Source organism: Helobdella robusta (genome assembly GCF_000326865.2).
Source record: "Helobdella robusta unplaced genomic scaffold HELROscaffold_125, whole genome shotgun sequence".
Taxonomy (NCBI): Eukaryota; Metazoa; Annelida; class Clitellata; order Rhynchobdellida; family Glossiphoniidae; genus Helobdella; species Helobdella robusta.
In genome coordinates this window covers 128,455-143,913 of record NW_008703686.1, presented here as the reverse complement: position 1 = coordinate 143,913, position 15,459 = coordinate 128,455, and the positions used below count along the sequence as shown (strand labels likewise).

The 15,459-nt window shown below is 31.4% G+C and overlaps 5 protein-coding genes across 5 annotated transcripts; 2 read left to right on the top strand and 3 right to left on the bottom strand.

The window, feature by feature from the left end:
- Positions 1–1,771: 1,771 nt before the first annotated feature.
- HELRODRAFT_183943 (hypothetical protein) lies at positions 1,772–3,392 on the bottom strand (the record flags this gene model as incomplete). Its single annotated transcript, XM_009013947.1, has 3 exons — positions 1,772–2,018; positions 2,198–2,291; positions 3,314–3,392. The coding sequence occupies 3 exons, from the start codon at positions 3,390–3,392 to the stop codon at positions 1,772–1,774; spliced, it is 420 nt and encodes a 139-aa protein (XP_009012195.1).
- A 302-nt stretch (positions 3,393–3,694) lies between these two features.
- On the bottom strand, positions 3,695–4,497 carry HELRODRAFT_183942 (hypothetical protein; the record flags this gene model as incomplete). The annotated part of the gene is made up of 2 exons (XM_009013946.1): positions 3,695–3,861; positions 4,191–4,497. 2 exons carry the CDS (start codon positions 4,495–4,497, stop codon positions 3,695–3,697), a joined length of 474 nt encoding a protein of 157 aa, XP_009012194.1.
- A 2,761-nt stretch (positions 4,498–7,258) lies between these two features.
- HELRODRAFT_183941 (hypothetical protein) lies at positions 7,259–9,020 on the top strand (the record flags this gene model as incomplete). The annotated part of the gene is made up of 3 exons (XM_009013945.1): positions 7,259–7,309; positions 7,511–7,973; positions 8,980–9,020. 3 exons carry the CDS (start codon positions 7,259–7,261, stop codon positions 9,018–9,020), a joined length of 555 nt encoding a protein of 184 aa, XP_009012193.1.
- Positions 9,021–9,375: 355 nt separating this feature from the next.
- HELRODRAFT_183940 (hypothetical protein) lies at positions 9,376–12,182 on the bottom strand (the record flags this gene model as incomplete). The annotated part of the gene is made up of 4 exons (XM_009013944.1): positions 9,376–10,500; positions 10,623–10,898; positions 11,525–11,725; positions 12,027–12,182. 4 exons carry the CDS (start codon positions 12,180–12,182, stop codon positions 9,376–9,378), a joined length of 1,758 nt encoding a protein of 585 aa, XP_009012192.1.
- Positions 12,183–14,042: 1,860 nt separating this feature from the next.
- Positions 14,043–15,431, top strand: HELRODRAFT_183939 (hypothetical protein; the record flags this gene model as incomplete). Its single annotated transcript, XM_009013943.1, has 4 exons — positions 14,043–14,061; positions 14,278–14,474; positions 14,561–14,731; positions 14,796–15,431. 4 exons carry the CDS (start codon positions 14,043–14,045, stop codon positions 15,429–15,431), a joined length of 1,023 nt encoding a protein of 340 aa, XP_009012191.1.
- Positions 15,432–15,459: the final 28 nt, after the last annotated feature.

Sequence of the window (15,459 nt, the reverse complement as noted above, 5' to 3'; positions counted from 1 at the left end):
TTTGATGAATTCAGATATATCATTTGAAACTCTATTTATTTAGATATATTGATTCAAATATTCGTGATATAACGGCTCAATCATTGCTTCAGTTTCAATATTGGTCGGGGTTGTTCTCATTAAACTTTTAAATTTACGATTCTTGATGATGATAATAATAATAATAATGGCAATATAGGCTTAGATTAATTTTTATAAAAACTTCTTTTAATTTTTAAATGGATAAACTATGAATTCAACAGTTCTTAATTATTTCGTAATATTTTTTTTAAATAATTTCATTAAAATTGCAACATTATAACATTGTTATACTAGTTTTTGCTTGGTTTTTTGAATATTATTTTTTACCTTACTATAATTATTTGTTTAAGTTCAAATTATATTAGTGAACCTCCCATTCTATATATTTATATATATATATATATATATTTATATATATATATTATTTGCAGTTAGCTGACTTCATTTCATATATTAAAATAGTTTTCAGTTAAATTTAAACTGATATTAGAGAACTTTTTTTGATCAAATACAATTTTCTCATACGGCAGACATGTTAACTTTTTTTCAGTTAGCGGTTCTCAAGGGAAGAAATTTCAAATAAAAGATAATTTATACGCAAAAGATCATAAAAAACAAACTAAGAATTAGTTATTTGTGCTGCGGAGGCGCTAATGAATGGAACGACACCAAAACAGGAGGAGCAGTGCGTAAGAGTGAAAAAAAGGAAAAAAACATATTACTCGTTTAGACAAAGGCCTAAAGTTGTCACCAGCAGAGCTCGTTTACGGCAGAGCATTCTGTCATTTCGGACTTTTTCCAAACCAACGGCCAGACACAACTGACGTACATACATATGCATCAAAATTCAAACACTGGGTGGAGACTCTAAAAGCTACACAACCGAGGACAAATACAAAGGTGAGTACACCCAGAACGATCCATCGACACTGACTTTCTACCGCCTTAGAGAACCACAAAATTTGGTAAGGCAGTTCGTCTTCCATCTCGATATCTTAATTTGACTGGTGGGGGAATATTGTTGGACCGCGCATCCCTATTTTAGGCACGCGGCGATTTGCCATAAAACCAAAAAAAAGAAAGCAACTGTCCTTACATCTTTTGCGGTCGAACTCTTCGTTGTCAATTCGCATATTCAAACACGATTTTTACATTTTATTTTTATTTTAATAAAATATATTTTATAAACAATTAACTTGTTAATTCTTATTTAGTAAACAATCTTGCAACAATAATTAACACAACTTTGAAATGTTTGTAAGTTTGAAATCCTACTATAAATGGTTTCTTCCTAATTTTGGTTAGATCCATAGGATGAAAAATAATTAGAAGAGAAAACAGATTTTTTAAACCACGCTCCTGTTTGTTAAATAGCATTTTCACCATAAATAACAAAAATTTAAATAAATTTATACTAATAAACTAAGTAAACTAATAAAATTTGTCCACATATCAAACTACATTTTTTATCAATTCTTACATCATGGTTCAAAGATTGAAATTTAATCTGAAATTTTACCAGTCGAATTAATTCTAAACATTCAAATATAATAGCTGCATGGGCGTTTATTTGAATATTTTATTTAAATATTTGAAAAATTAATTCAATTAATTTAATTACATTTATATTAGAACTGTTATTACGCAGATCGGGCTGTCATCTATACAAAATTTCAGTTTTATCCGATGATGTGATATTGTCTAAAAATCGATTACAACATGTACAAAACTGAAATTTCATTTTAATATTTTAAAGGTACGGTGGTAGGTTAAGATTTGGACTATAGTAAACATCGTCCACATTCTTCTGAATGAGCGATGTGTATGTTGAGTTGGACATTTCTGGGTTAATTGGTGGTCCTAGCTGAGAATATTGGAAGCGGTCATTGTTGTCGTCGGTGGTATGGTAGTTTTGACGATGAGATGTGTCTTTTGCAGTTGTAACCCTCTGCTTGGCTGAATTTTTGTCATTATTCATTCTAAAAGATGTGATCTCTCTGAAAGTTGAAAGAAAAAAATTCAGTTTAAATTCACCGACATAATTACATAAGAAAACGTGAATTTTGTTCAAATTTTGTTTCAAAATATGATTATTCTACTAGTTGTTTTATGTTGTTTTACCTAAGTTGAATTTTTTAAAAACTTGCCAATTTTATTAAAGTTACTCGTAACCTACTTTGCATATCTTCTATTTTTCACTAGTAAAATTGTCAGAGCAATGATTGAGGTCACCAATAGGAACAGCGCTACTCCAAGACTGATAACCAGACCTGCGTGATTAACATTGGGGAAATTGAAAAACAAATTTTCATAGAAATTCAGCTAACGATCCTTATTAATAAATTGAAATGGACAAAAATTTTTACGAATCTTCTATTAGATTAAAAACTAAAAATGAACCCAAATAGTTTAAAAAATAATTTCCAGGTTAGCTTTAGGTATCAAAAGAATTGCAAAATATTTCCACACTCTGCACTCAAACCTAGTCACAGCAATACAAGATGAGACAGATGCTTTTAGCCATAGTAACAGAAAGCAGAAAACATTTTATCGGAAGTTTTATTCTTGCCTTCAAATTTTTTTAAAACAGCATTTTAGTAATATTCTAATGAAATTTCAATACAAACTTCGAAATGGAAGGTTTTCGCTTGAATTTAAGAGATTAACATTGGATGTAGATGGTTCAATCGCTGAGTTTGTCGTTTGGGAAGGCATAGTCGAAAAACCCTTGTTCTCTTGAGTACCATTTAATAAATATAATGTTGTATATGAGTTGATGGAAAATTTTCTAACAGTTAAACTAACCCAAAGATGTCATATCAAGAAAAATTGTACACTTCTTCAATGAATAACGATGACTAATTAACTTTTACTAAAAAAAAATATTTCCTAATCCTCCATGCAAATGAGTTGTAAGGGTCTACGGTTGCATCTATCGTTATAGGTAGGGTTGTTTGAAAAGGACGTTGTCATAATCACACAAGGTCCTGCTATCAAATCGTATGACCCCCACCAGTTGGAATAAGAAAAAAACTCTCCTGGTGATTGCATTGTTCGAGAATTACAAACATTATTTCATAATACAATGTTTCTAGGCCAGGCTATGAACATTTCAAACAAATAAATAGATATGTATTTCAATATTTATAGCTAACATTAATCATGTTAAAAACTTCTAACCAATCCAAATATAGAATGTGATTTTAGACTCACAAACTCCGGCAAAAGATGGCGTCAATATAAAATGAAAATCTACGTAAAAAAAACTACAGAATTTGAAAATAAACATAACCTGATCTCTTCCAAAATAATAAAGTTGTTGTCAGTCCAATCCAATATTGATCAGACTGTAATGCCAACTGGTTCCACATTTGGTTGACTTCATCAGAGCTCAAATCATCCAAGACAGCTAAACTCCCACCCAACTTTATACATTCAAATTGGCCATCATACCACGGGTAATAGTGTCTAGACAGGAGAAAGTAGCAGGTGTTTCTAAGGGACCAACTGTTTGCCCGGGTGCAATTTTTAAAATCTGAAGACAACAAATTTTTAAACTTAGCTGCAGTATAAAACAATTTGTAGCATATACTTCAGCGGTAATTTAACATATCATGTATAGTATAAATGTACATTTTGTAGGAGTGTTAAACATTTACTAAGAATCAATCAATTAAGTGATGAACTCGCATTTTATAGAGCATAAAACTTGTAGCTGGAATCTTGCGTCGTGTTTCACATAAGTCACAGCTGTTTGCTTATCCGTACTCGCGCTGGCTGTAGTTATGTATACCATTGTGTTCTCATACAAATCCTCAACAATATCAGTTGGTCGATAAACTGAGATTTATAAAAAAAATCGTTATTCCAGTTAATTACATTATTTTAAACAAATTTTAAAATAATTTAAACAAAAATTGCAGTCATCTATTTAAAATGTCTATTTATGTTTTACGTTACACATTACGGGTGCACGTGCAAATGCCGCATCATACGCGTATTGTGTATGATAGTGTTTGAGCTTCGGACAGAGACATTATTCGAACCAGGCCATGGCGTAACGGCACGAGAAGACATGGCGTTTCTGCCGACTGAGCTAACTCGGCGGCCAAATAGCAACTAAAGCATGTGTTTGAAGACGGATAATAACGTTAAGAAATTAGACTGACACGAAGCTTTATTTATCCAAGTCATAGCAACTGGAAGCCTGCTTGCTCCAAGGAGAGAATTTCTTCCTCTCAAATTGTTGATCTTAACGAACTGATCAACGAGTGATTGAACATTTTCGTCGTAAATCTCCAACAACCAACCATTACGGCTTCCGTTCTGAGAGCAGTAATTATCAGGTATGCCATCCAGGTCATGCAGATAATTGTCCAGAGTATACAAGCAGTGTTTTTCGCTGCAGTTTGAGTTCGAACCGCTGATAAACTTTATAAAATGATTCACTAACGCATAAATAATCAGTCTATTCATTTTGAATTCTTGAAAATTGACCAAAAACTTACAAACGCTTTGGAGTTAAGCTACAAATATGAATATATTCTCTACAAACAAATTTTTCACATTACACAATAAGTATTATTTCCGTTCGATTCTGTTTAAAATAAAATTTACACTTCCTTCTTAATGGATAACAATACAAAGCTATTGTAGCAATTACACACGCGCACACTTGCAAACGCATACTGGTAAACTCAAACACAATTGTTAAAAAAATTCGATTAAGCCTTAGTAATGACAAATGATAAAGCAATAATGACAAAATGTCAGTGAATAAATTAATTTATAAAAAAACATTCTTGAAAATTTGATTCCCGATTTGTTTTGTATGTCACCAGTGGTATTAGAAGCATGCACTCAAATCCTAAAGCAAAATATGTTTGAAGAAAGAGACATAATGCAGTCAAATGGTTTAAAAAACATTTTGATACAAATTTTTTTCCAAGTGTTTTTCCGAGGCTTTAATCACAAACACGGAGCGATAGATAGACTGGGGGTGTATCTTTGCGTTCGAACGCAGTTACTGCAGCAGCTATGCCAGGCATTTTTACCATTTCAACCACCGATTCGCTACCATTGTAATTTACTCTTTACATAACCGGAGTTTTTAAAACATCCTCATTCGAAGTATGAGAGGTCCAACTAATTTTCATAATTCTTCTCAAAAACTACATCTCTTAGAAAGATCTTCAGAAATTTCGCCGAAAATCTAATCTGGAACTGGCGTTGTATTTAATTTCATTTTGGAAAAAGCGGCACAAACTTAAGATCTAAGTATCTTTGATCCTTCTACGTCTTTTTAATAAAAGGCTTTTCACCACGGATATCATTAAAAAAAGATCGTTTAATGTATTCAGTCCATCTTTCAAGTATTTTTTCTTTCTCTAAGTTTACTTCACCCGGTTTAGCTTTTACGCATCCAAAAACAGTACAAGCCCTTTTTCCAGTTATTTCTTTGATGTTTTCGTACATTGCATTTGTATTACTGTTTTTGATCTTTTCAATGACTTCGCACCTGTAATTCAACAATTTCTTTTTTGCCTCTAAACACATTTTAATGATTGTTTGGTCCAGTTTTTTGTAACTGTCAGGATTGCAACCTTTCACTTTCCTTGTCGTTCATCTATCTGCGATACGATGTCATCTGTTATCCATTTCTGACCTCTTCTTTGCTCCTTCACAAGTATAACTTTCCTTGCTGATTCTATGAAGGCATCTCTAAATATTTCATATTTAGATTTATATACCGTCAATAACTGCTGTATAAATACAAATATATATATACATTGGGTTTTTACTATCATAAATACAATTATTACAATAAAGATCACTGCGTTTTCGGCATTATTCAGCTTGTAGTTGAGTTGATTGTTAGTTTATTTGAGTTGAAATTGAGAAACTCAACTACAAGTTGAATAATGCCGAAAATGCAGTGATCATTATAAATAATTGTATATATATATATATATATATATATATATATACACACACACATATATATATATATTTTTTTGGTAACAGACTGTTGTTAACGCAACATTTCAGAAATTCAACACTACTTTCAACGTTGTTCAACTTTTTTATATCTATTTCTTTTTAATTTATTAATGTCAGGAAAATTAGACATTTTATTGAAAAAAAACACAAAAAAAAATTTTTTTAAACAATAAAATGTCTAATATTTCTGACATTAATAAATTAAAAAGAAATATAAAAAGTTGAACAATGTTGAAAGTAGTGTTGAGTTTTTGAAATATATATATATATATATATATATATATATATATATATATATATATATATATATTCTATATGTATATATATATATCCTATATATATGTTTTACATGTATGTGTAAATCACCCATTAAAGCTAGTTTTCCGCATTTTTTTACCTTGTACTAATAAATGTTTTACAGCTGCTGGTTGTCTTTTTGTTTACCTGGGTTTTTCTGCTGGGTTTGGTTTTTTTTTCCAAAAAATTAAAAATTTGTGACATGAGAAGTTAGATTTGTTTTGTTTATTAATTAGTTATGTTAATCAGTGGCGGATCTTGGGGGCCGGGAGGGGTCACTATTTGTAATTACTTCATTAAAACTCAGTAATTTTAACATTTAAATTTAAATTAAAGTTTTTAAAAAATTTGTCAGAAAAAGGCACCGTTTTATTTGGAAAATCACCGACCAAAAATGGACGCGAGAAGCAAAAAGATGTGAGCCATACTACCCCAAATGTTGGCCCCGTCTAAACTTTGACCCTCTGCCAAAGTTGTCTAGAGATCCTCCACTGATCTCACAGTTCAATATGATATAATATTTTTATAAAAAATTATAGTTAAATTGATTGTTATGTTACAAAGGACAAATAGTCTAGAAAATTAATTACTTTGTGTGTGCTGTGTTGTTTTAGCAGCTAAACTTTAGCATGTATTCATGAGATGGGATGTTTGTGTGTCATTGATTCCTTTCCGAACTGAACCTAGAAAAAGTTTAAATGTTTTCTTTAACCTTTTTGGAGTGAATGGAGTGAGTTAGTGGTTGACACATAAATAATCACTTGAAACCAAGTTAAAGCTGATCAGTAATAAAAATAAATATATTTTATTTAACTTCATTTTCAATATATAAAAATAAATTAATTATCTTACAATATAATTATTTATTATAAATTATAACTGTAATTTATATATTGTTATCATCTAATTTTATGTTAATCTTTCTTAATCAGGAACAAACATGACCAACATTGAAGAAATCCTTCACAACTATCGACAACAAAAGCAAAAAGTAAACCAAATTTTATTTTTATTATTTATTATTAAATTAGCTTAGAGTTAGTAATTAATGCAATTTTTATAAAAATAATTTTTTATATAACTCTCATAGATTAACAAGCATTAGCCATGAATTGAAAATATTAATCTACAAAATTCATTTATCTAGATCAATTTTTATCGAGATTTTATACTTGTGATAAAATTCATTTAGGAACAAGTGTCAGCAGCCATTGAATCAAACAGACCACAGAGTAAAAAAGAAAGTGATCATAAACAAATAAATCCAAATGAAAATAATTCAGAATTGACACAAAAAAATATTCTTTTTTTTCCCAAAATCTTAGCACTCCTAGTCTACATCTTAAAACCCATCAGAGTATTACTGCATTACATTTTGTTACCATTCGATGTAATATCCAATTACGTAAAATCAACACCCATATACATTAAAACATCTCAACAAATTGACAGAATTCCCAAAATTATTTCATGGACAATAATATTTGTTCTTTGGTGCCTTCTCTGGTCTCTAGCCATTTCTGTCGAGTTTGGTTGCGTGTTTTTAATAATCTCTGGAATTTTATTCATCTGCCTGAATACAAGGACGAGAGATAAGTTGGAAGGAGAGCCCAGCGCTTATTCTGTCTTTAATGAAAATTGTGAAGCTATTAAGGGTTTGGTTTTATCAATATATTTATATACAATAATAATATTGTAATTGCTATGACAAGTTCTGTATTGAAATAATACTTCCTGTATGTTGGCACTTGCATTGACAAAATCTGCAGTGGTTTGACTTGGGACTGGAAATTTTGGAAGAACTATATTTGTTGACAACATTTATCTACTCCATATCTTGAGATTTGTACACAATTATGCTTTTCTCATTATATACTTTATTGTTTGTGTGTGTGTGGTATGTGTGTTGTTAGACACTTCTTGTGTGTGTGTGTGTGTGTTGTTAGACACTTCTTGTGTGTGTGTGTTGTTGGACACTTCTTGAAATAATAAATTTAAAATATTAAATTAATATTAAATATAAAATTTTATAAACGTTTGAAAGGTACGGTGACAGCTGAGGAGCTACAGAGGCAGTTTATGTTCAGTGCCTTTCTTTAGAGAAGCCATCCCCATCATCATCGTCATTATTTCCATTAACGCTTGATTACAACACTGACACACGTGCACACACCACACATTTACAATTGGATTGTGTGTTGTAACATTGTAAAGTGAATCCATTTATGTAAAGTTCAGACGCGCTAATGTTTTTGGTGTGGTGTCGGGTATGTTTGCTTTTTAAAATTCTTATTTCCGACTTCAATTGCTATCAAAAATCCTTCAGCCTCAAAGCAGTTACTCCACTTGTGAGATGATTTATATTTATCATTTTGTATTATGTTGTTGCAATGACTGTCTAGCTGTTTTATTGAATCGTTAATTCGTCAGTGCATGTCTACCTTGAGCAACCAAACTCTTTCTCAACAATTCATTTGGGTTGTAGACTCGTTTGGTGAACGTCATATCGATATTTAAGCGAAATACGTAAGCTATGCTTAATACAAACAAACGAGATGTGTATATAACAACAGACTTTATTGATTTACTTCCATAATTTTTATTTACATACTTTTTTTAATTATTTATAACTGAAAATGAATTAACAAAAAATGTACAAAGGAAAACCTCAAACAGACGAAAAGGTTTGCAAAAGATGTTGAAAAAAATGTTTAATCTATCAACAAAAGTTTCTATAGTCTTTGCAAGTATGGCTGTTTGGGAATAAATAAATTTTTAAGGAGATATTATTGACAGATATTTTTATCCATAGGAAATATATATAATACTACATAATTTAACGTTATTATGAACAAGATTTATAAGCAGCCGAAATTAAAATTTAATAGGACTTTGAAGGTTAGCCAATAAAATTATAGCACAAATGTCTACAGCCAATCAAAGTCTTTATGCCTGCTAGTTTAACCAACAAATTCTAATTGTAATCCATAGTAGAGCTTTCAAAATCAACCAATGAAATTGAAGTGTAAATAAAAGACATATGTTACAGCCAACCAATTAAAATTTTCCATCGGCCGAAAAGGATTTTTCTTTGTAGCCCTTCAGTACGACACATGCCTCGAACCAAAGTAACTCATAATTATTTTTATTCCATTTACCATTTTTATGATCTTTGGTGTCTTCGCCATCGTCGAAAATTTCATAGACGTCATTTTCTTCTATTTTGTCACTAAGTATCGCTTCTTTATCGCCATTACGATTATTGCCACGGCATCTGGAAGAGTCATGTGCTACTGGATTGGAAACTTTTAAATTCGAATTATTATCTTTTGTTGGCTCTCCATATTCTAACTTCTTTGCGGATGACTTTCTACTTCCGTGGCTTGGGTCTTCCATATTATTATCTTCACTATTATTATTATTATTGTTGTTTCCTGGCTTGACATTAATTACTTCAATATCACTACCCTCATCATCATCGTTACCAAAACAATCATTATTATTATTATTATTTAGACCGGGGTCAACACAATCGTCATCTTGGGAGTTAATCTCAATTTTTCTTCTTTTTTCTACACTACTACTACTACAACCGTTTCCACTACTACCAATACCCCCGTTACTACTACTACCACTGCAAATAATATGATGATGATCATCATCATTGCAACTAACTTGACTTGAATTTTCAGAGTGTTGGTTTTCACTATTGCCATTATTACTAATGCTATTATTAGTAGTAGTAGCAGTAGTAGTAGCAGCAGTAGTAGTGGCAGAATTGTAGTTACTAATCTTGTTACTATCATCATCACCGTCATCATTCTTATCAGTACCATTGCTACTCATGATGTTGATGTCGTTGTTGTTATTATCATTAGCGTGACCATTGACATAATCACCATTATGTTTTCCACCAGCAGCATCATCACCATTATTATTATTATTATTGTTATTATTATTGTTGTTGTTAGTGTTACTACTACTAATTGCGTCGTTATCATCATGTACATCATCGCCGTATAGAGGTGAGCAGTCAAAACTTTGGAGTAGAAAGCTCGTACTGTCCAGCGGTGCTAGGCCAGATAAATTTTGCAAGTATTCGTTACTGGAGTCGAGGCTGAAATCCTCGAATGCGACGTTCGACTTGCAGTCAATGATAAACTGTTGTGCACTCCTTGACACCTGTTTATTATCATAATAATTGATATTTTATCATTGAAAATATTAGATATTATTATTGCATATTATTATTATTATAACTAACATTTTCTTTTTTGTGGTTAAAAAGTAAAACTTGTACTAACTGTGAAGAACAACTTGGGGACTAAGAGATCACAATTCACCTCCTCCTCCTCCTCCTCCTCCTCCTCCTTTGGCACATCCCTACCGACCTTTTTTTCTCCAACAACATCACTGACAATTTCACACCTTTTCTCGCTGCTCTTGCGTCTTCGCTGAAGAGGCATCAGAAAAAGTAGGTGGATGCCGGTCGACGATGGTAAACTTTTTTTCCTCACTATGTCTTTCCACTGAATTATGTTTCGGATAACTTCTGCAGTGTACTTCCTTACTGGAAGAGGCTATTGGGAGTATAATTTTTGTATAAATTATCATTTATTATTATTATGACTATTATTTTTCAGGAATTATTTAGATAATGGTGGTTAAATTATGTATCTAAGTCAGTATTATTAATTTATGATTGGTGATTTGATGTCGATAAATGTAGATTTCGCTGAATAAATTTACACCAAAAGATAATCTATATAGTACGAACGTCGTGTACCAATTTCGATGCCCCGTGATGTGGAAACATATAGGACACACACATACAACACTTCGCAGACGCCTTACCATGCATGTACAGCAAGGCGCTATCAAGGATCACTTCAATAAGCAGCACAACATACCAGTTACTCGAAAAATTCTTGATAATAACACTAGCATACTTTGTAATGAACGTCGACCCTCAAGACTCAAAATAAAAGAAGCTATTCTCATCCTCAATAATAAACCAACAATCAACACGCAGTCAGACAATTTCGCCCACGTCTTACAACTTTTTACTCAATATCGCGACGTTGTACTGCCTCAATTGCCAAACGTCATCAAAAGACAGCAACTACACACCAAATATAAATACCAAAAAAAAAGTAAAAATAATTTCAATTATTACAACTATAACAAAGAGTAGTAATAAACTTACAGTTGAAACGTTAGCATGGGCAGTGGGTGGAAATTGTAGTCTGAAAACTTCTGCAGGGCAAAGAACGTTGTTGCCAAATAAGATGAGAACCTCTTCACAATCGTGGTCAAATGCGTAGTCGATTGCCTTAAAAACTATGGCCATGTTCTTCAAGTGGTCCTTTTTCTGCCTGTTGCCTAGGATCGAAGATGGCTCGTAATTCTGTAGTAAATTTTCATTTTAAATCATAAATGTTTCATAACTATAACAAAATAAAATAATCAAATAGATAATAGATGAAAAAATGTAATAAATATAACTTATTTATTATTTATTATTATAAGCTCATTTATGAATTAGAATTAATTCATTTTTTAACTTAAATTTTATTTAATTACTTACCTCAATTGATTAATTAATAGTAAACAGAAATACTAAATAACATGGGCTTAATACAAAATTTAATTAAAAATTAATGTTAATAATTATAAAATATAATATAAATAATTAAGTAGACACTAACGGCGTAATTTTGCTTGATGGCTGTATCGTAGAGTTCGGGGACGAGTTCCCTCTCATACACGATGAACTTCAGGACCGACTTGACGATCTCCGCCCGGATCGGCATGGTTAGGACTCCCTCCATCATAACTTCGGACCTCTTTATTTCTGGCTTCATGTTTGCTTGTCTAAGATAAAAGTTTTTCTGATTTTAATTCTCGACGATATTCCAATATATATATATACTAATATTTACAATCCGGAAACCATAGGTTAATTAATTTATTATCCTTTTAAAAATTTACAATCGAAATGTTTAAAATAAAATTTAAAGTGTGCGCCTATTCGAGGTTCAACTAAACGATAAATTAATGCTTTAATTCGAGTTGTAAATTTAAAGAAGTTTTAATTATTCATTAATACATACAAATGAATTATTAAAAAATTATAATATTTTATTAAAATTTATTGTTATTTGTTATAAATTTAATTTAATAAACTGATGTAAATTTTTCAACTGTACTGTTTCATGATTTAAAAATAGATTAATAAAACCATTATAAAACATATATTTTGTTCATGTCTATGCCTACCATGGTATGTTAATATGGAAAATGAGCTATAACCTTTTAAAATAATGTTGTGTTATAAGCACTTGTGTAGAAAGATCCCAATCCAAGTCAATTGGTGCTGGATGCTGTTTTTCTCTTGCAGCTGGAGGAATGATTACTAAAATTCTGAATTTGATGACAAATTTATAATGGTTATGACCATTTTGTACATTATGATTTGTGGCATACAATATTTTACAAAGAATTTTAAATATTTTCTTCATTCACGGTCTGCGCTAAAAGCATCTTCGCCAATGCAGTCAATCAAAAATTTTATGGTCAGCGAGTTAGCTCAGTCGGTAGAAGCGCCATATCTCGCTCTGCTATTACGTGATAGCATGGTTCGAAAATTGTCTGTCCGAAACTCAAGTAACGTGTACCACGTGCGTCGTATGATGTCGATAGTGTACGATGGTTTAATTACATGTACAGTTCAGCGTTTGACAGATTTCAAAATTTTATGCAGTTTTAAATTGTTTTTGTGTTTTGTATTTGACTTTGTATGTTTTAAAAATGGAAAAAATTCGTCGTGTTGTATTGTTTAACGTAATTTACTATGTTTGATTGATCGCTCATTTGTTTTGTTGTGTAATTTAAACCATTTCAATATAATTTAGAAAGCGATATATAAATAATTTTGTGTAACGTTTGAATGTGCGTGTATGTGTTTTTGTGTGCGTGTATGCTTGCGTTTCATAATTATAGTAGTTTTCAAAGAGAGCATATATAGTGAATCTTTCTTATGGCGAACTTTTCTTGATTTAATTTTCTTATATTCATTTTAAAATTTTTCAGCTGAAGAATAAAATCACGAAATAAAACCTCTCGTAAACAAACAATTTGAAAAATGTAAAATTAGATTTTTTACTTTTGAACTGCCAATATGACGCTTTTAGCTAATCCAACATGCCACAACTTTCAAAAAACATAAAAAAAATGTTTGAATGAGAAACATTAGTTACATGCATTTAGAAAAAAAGTTTAGCGTGTAACCGGAAACATTTAATAGCATTGCTCGCCTCTACTCCATAATTGTTGATTTCAAGTTTATAAATAACTACATAAATTTGACCTGAGGGTTATATATTCATATAATATTTTCATAAATTTTGTATATATTGTAAAATAATATAAATTTATAGAAGTAAACGAATCTCTTTTTCTCTCTATTTCTCTCTCTTTTTCTCTATTTCTTTCTTTCTCTGTCTCTCTCCATGTTTTTTATTTTGATATATGTTGTTTATAGATAAATATAAATTATACACTTCTTAGTAAGGACCAGTGCCGGCCAGGAAAATGGCTGCTTAGCTTGAAGTTATCAAATAACATCAGGGAATAATTTTCCTATAAATAGGAAAATAAAAGATGAGGATTTTAAAATTTCTCTAAAGGTTTTAGCCTTTGACAAGTTAAAATCTTTCATTAAGATGGGGTTTAACGCTTTAGGTTAGAGTCTTTCTAAAGAGTTTTTCATATTGCTTCAAGTAGTTTGGACTGGGGCATATATTTTGATGAAAGAATTTTGAAAAATTTTGATTAATTTGGAAATTATAAAGTCTTTTTGTCAGTTACAGCAGCCTCTTTATTACTGTTACTAATTTGTTTGCGTCTGTGAAGACGATTTCAATTGCTGGTGAAATACACACATTTCCAATCCAACAGCATTCCTACAGATCATCTTGTATATGAGATGTTGCGTGAGCGAGGACAGGGTTTGCCATATTTGGGACTGCTTGTGCAACGAATACAACAGCTTTCTGGACCCAACACTCCCCAACAACCACCTGGAATCATACTCTGCTCTCATGGTCAACATTGAGAGGGCTAAAAATGCTGTCAATAACTTAATTGCCAAAATGGTATGATTTTTAAATGATTTTTCATTTTAGGACAATTATAATGGTCTAAATATCGAATGAAAAAGCTTTGTTAATTTAATCCAAAGCTGAGGGAACGATTCGGCAATAGCCGGTATCATCTGAGAAGTTTGAGTGAATGTGCGTTGGATAGAAGGAATAGCGATTGTCTATATGAGGCATTTAAAAATCATTGCTCCTTGGATAAACTTCCCACCGAGTTCCAAATCGAATCATGGAAACTAGATAGACCTGACAGAGTTAGTTACGATTTTGGAATTGTGAAATTTGTCCAAAAAATATTTTAAAATTTCCAAATTTCAGATGTTGAACGTTTTGGAACATGCAGCGCCGATGTTCTCAAACATCAATTCGTACCTACAACAAGCTAAAATAGACGAATCTCGAGTTGAGGATTTGGATAAAAAACTGACGACAGAATTTGAAGAAGTGCAGAAGAAAGCCATTTACAAAATTTACTGCAACCTAATTGTCATTTTGCCAAGCCCTGCGGAATATTCAGAAAATTACCTAGAAGAGACGAGGAGTGGCGATATTGAATCGGCATGCAAGAATTTGGGCGTACACACAGCAGACAACAGAAATGGAATGACTCTGCAGGTATTGTTTAAATTGCTGAAAAATTTAGAAGATCATGTGAAGAAGTTCAAATCGAGGTTGATCAGTCGCGATCCTTTCGTACGCGCAGACGAAGATATTTCAGCTGCTCGCCAGCTGGAGCAAGGAATCCATGGAAAAAGAAGTCCAGCAGATAATCTCGAAGATGATAGCAAAAATGATATAATTAATGATACTATCAATATTGATGATAGTAATTTTAGTAGTAGGAGAAATAAGAATAGTAGCCATTTTCTTATGGAGAATTATTATGGTGGTAAGAAAATTTCATCTCAAGATTACATGCTAGAGTCGAGATACGACGGAGAAGGAACCTTTTGAAAAAAAGTCTTTCATTAGTTAATAAACT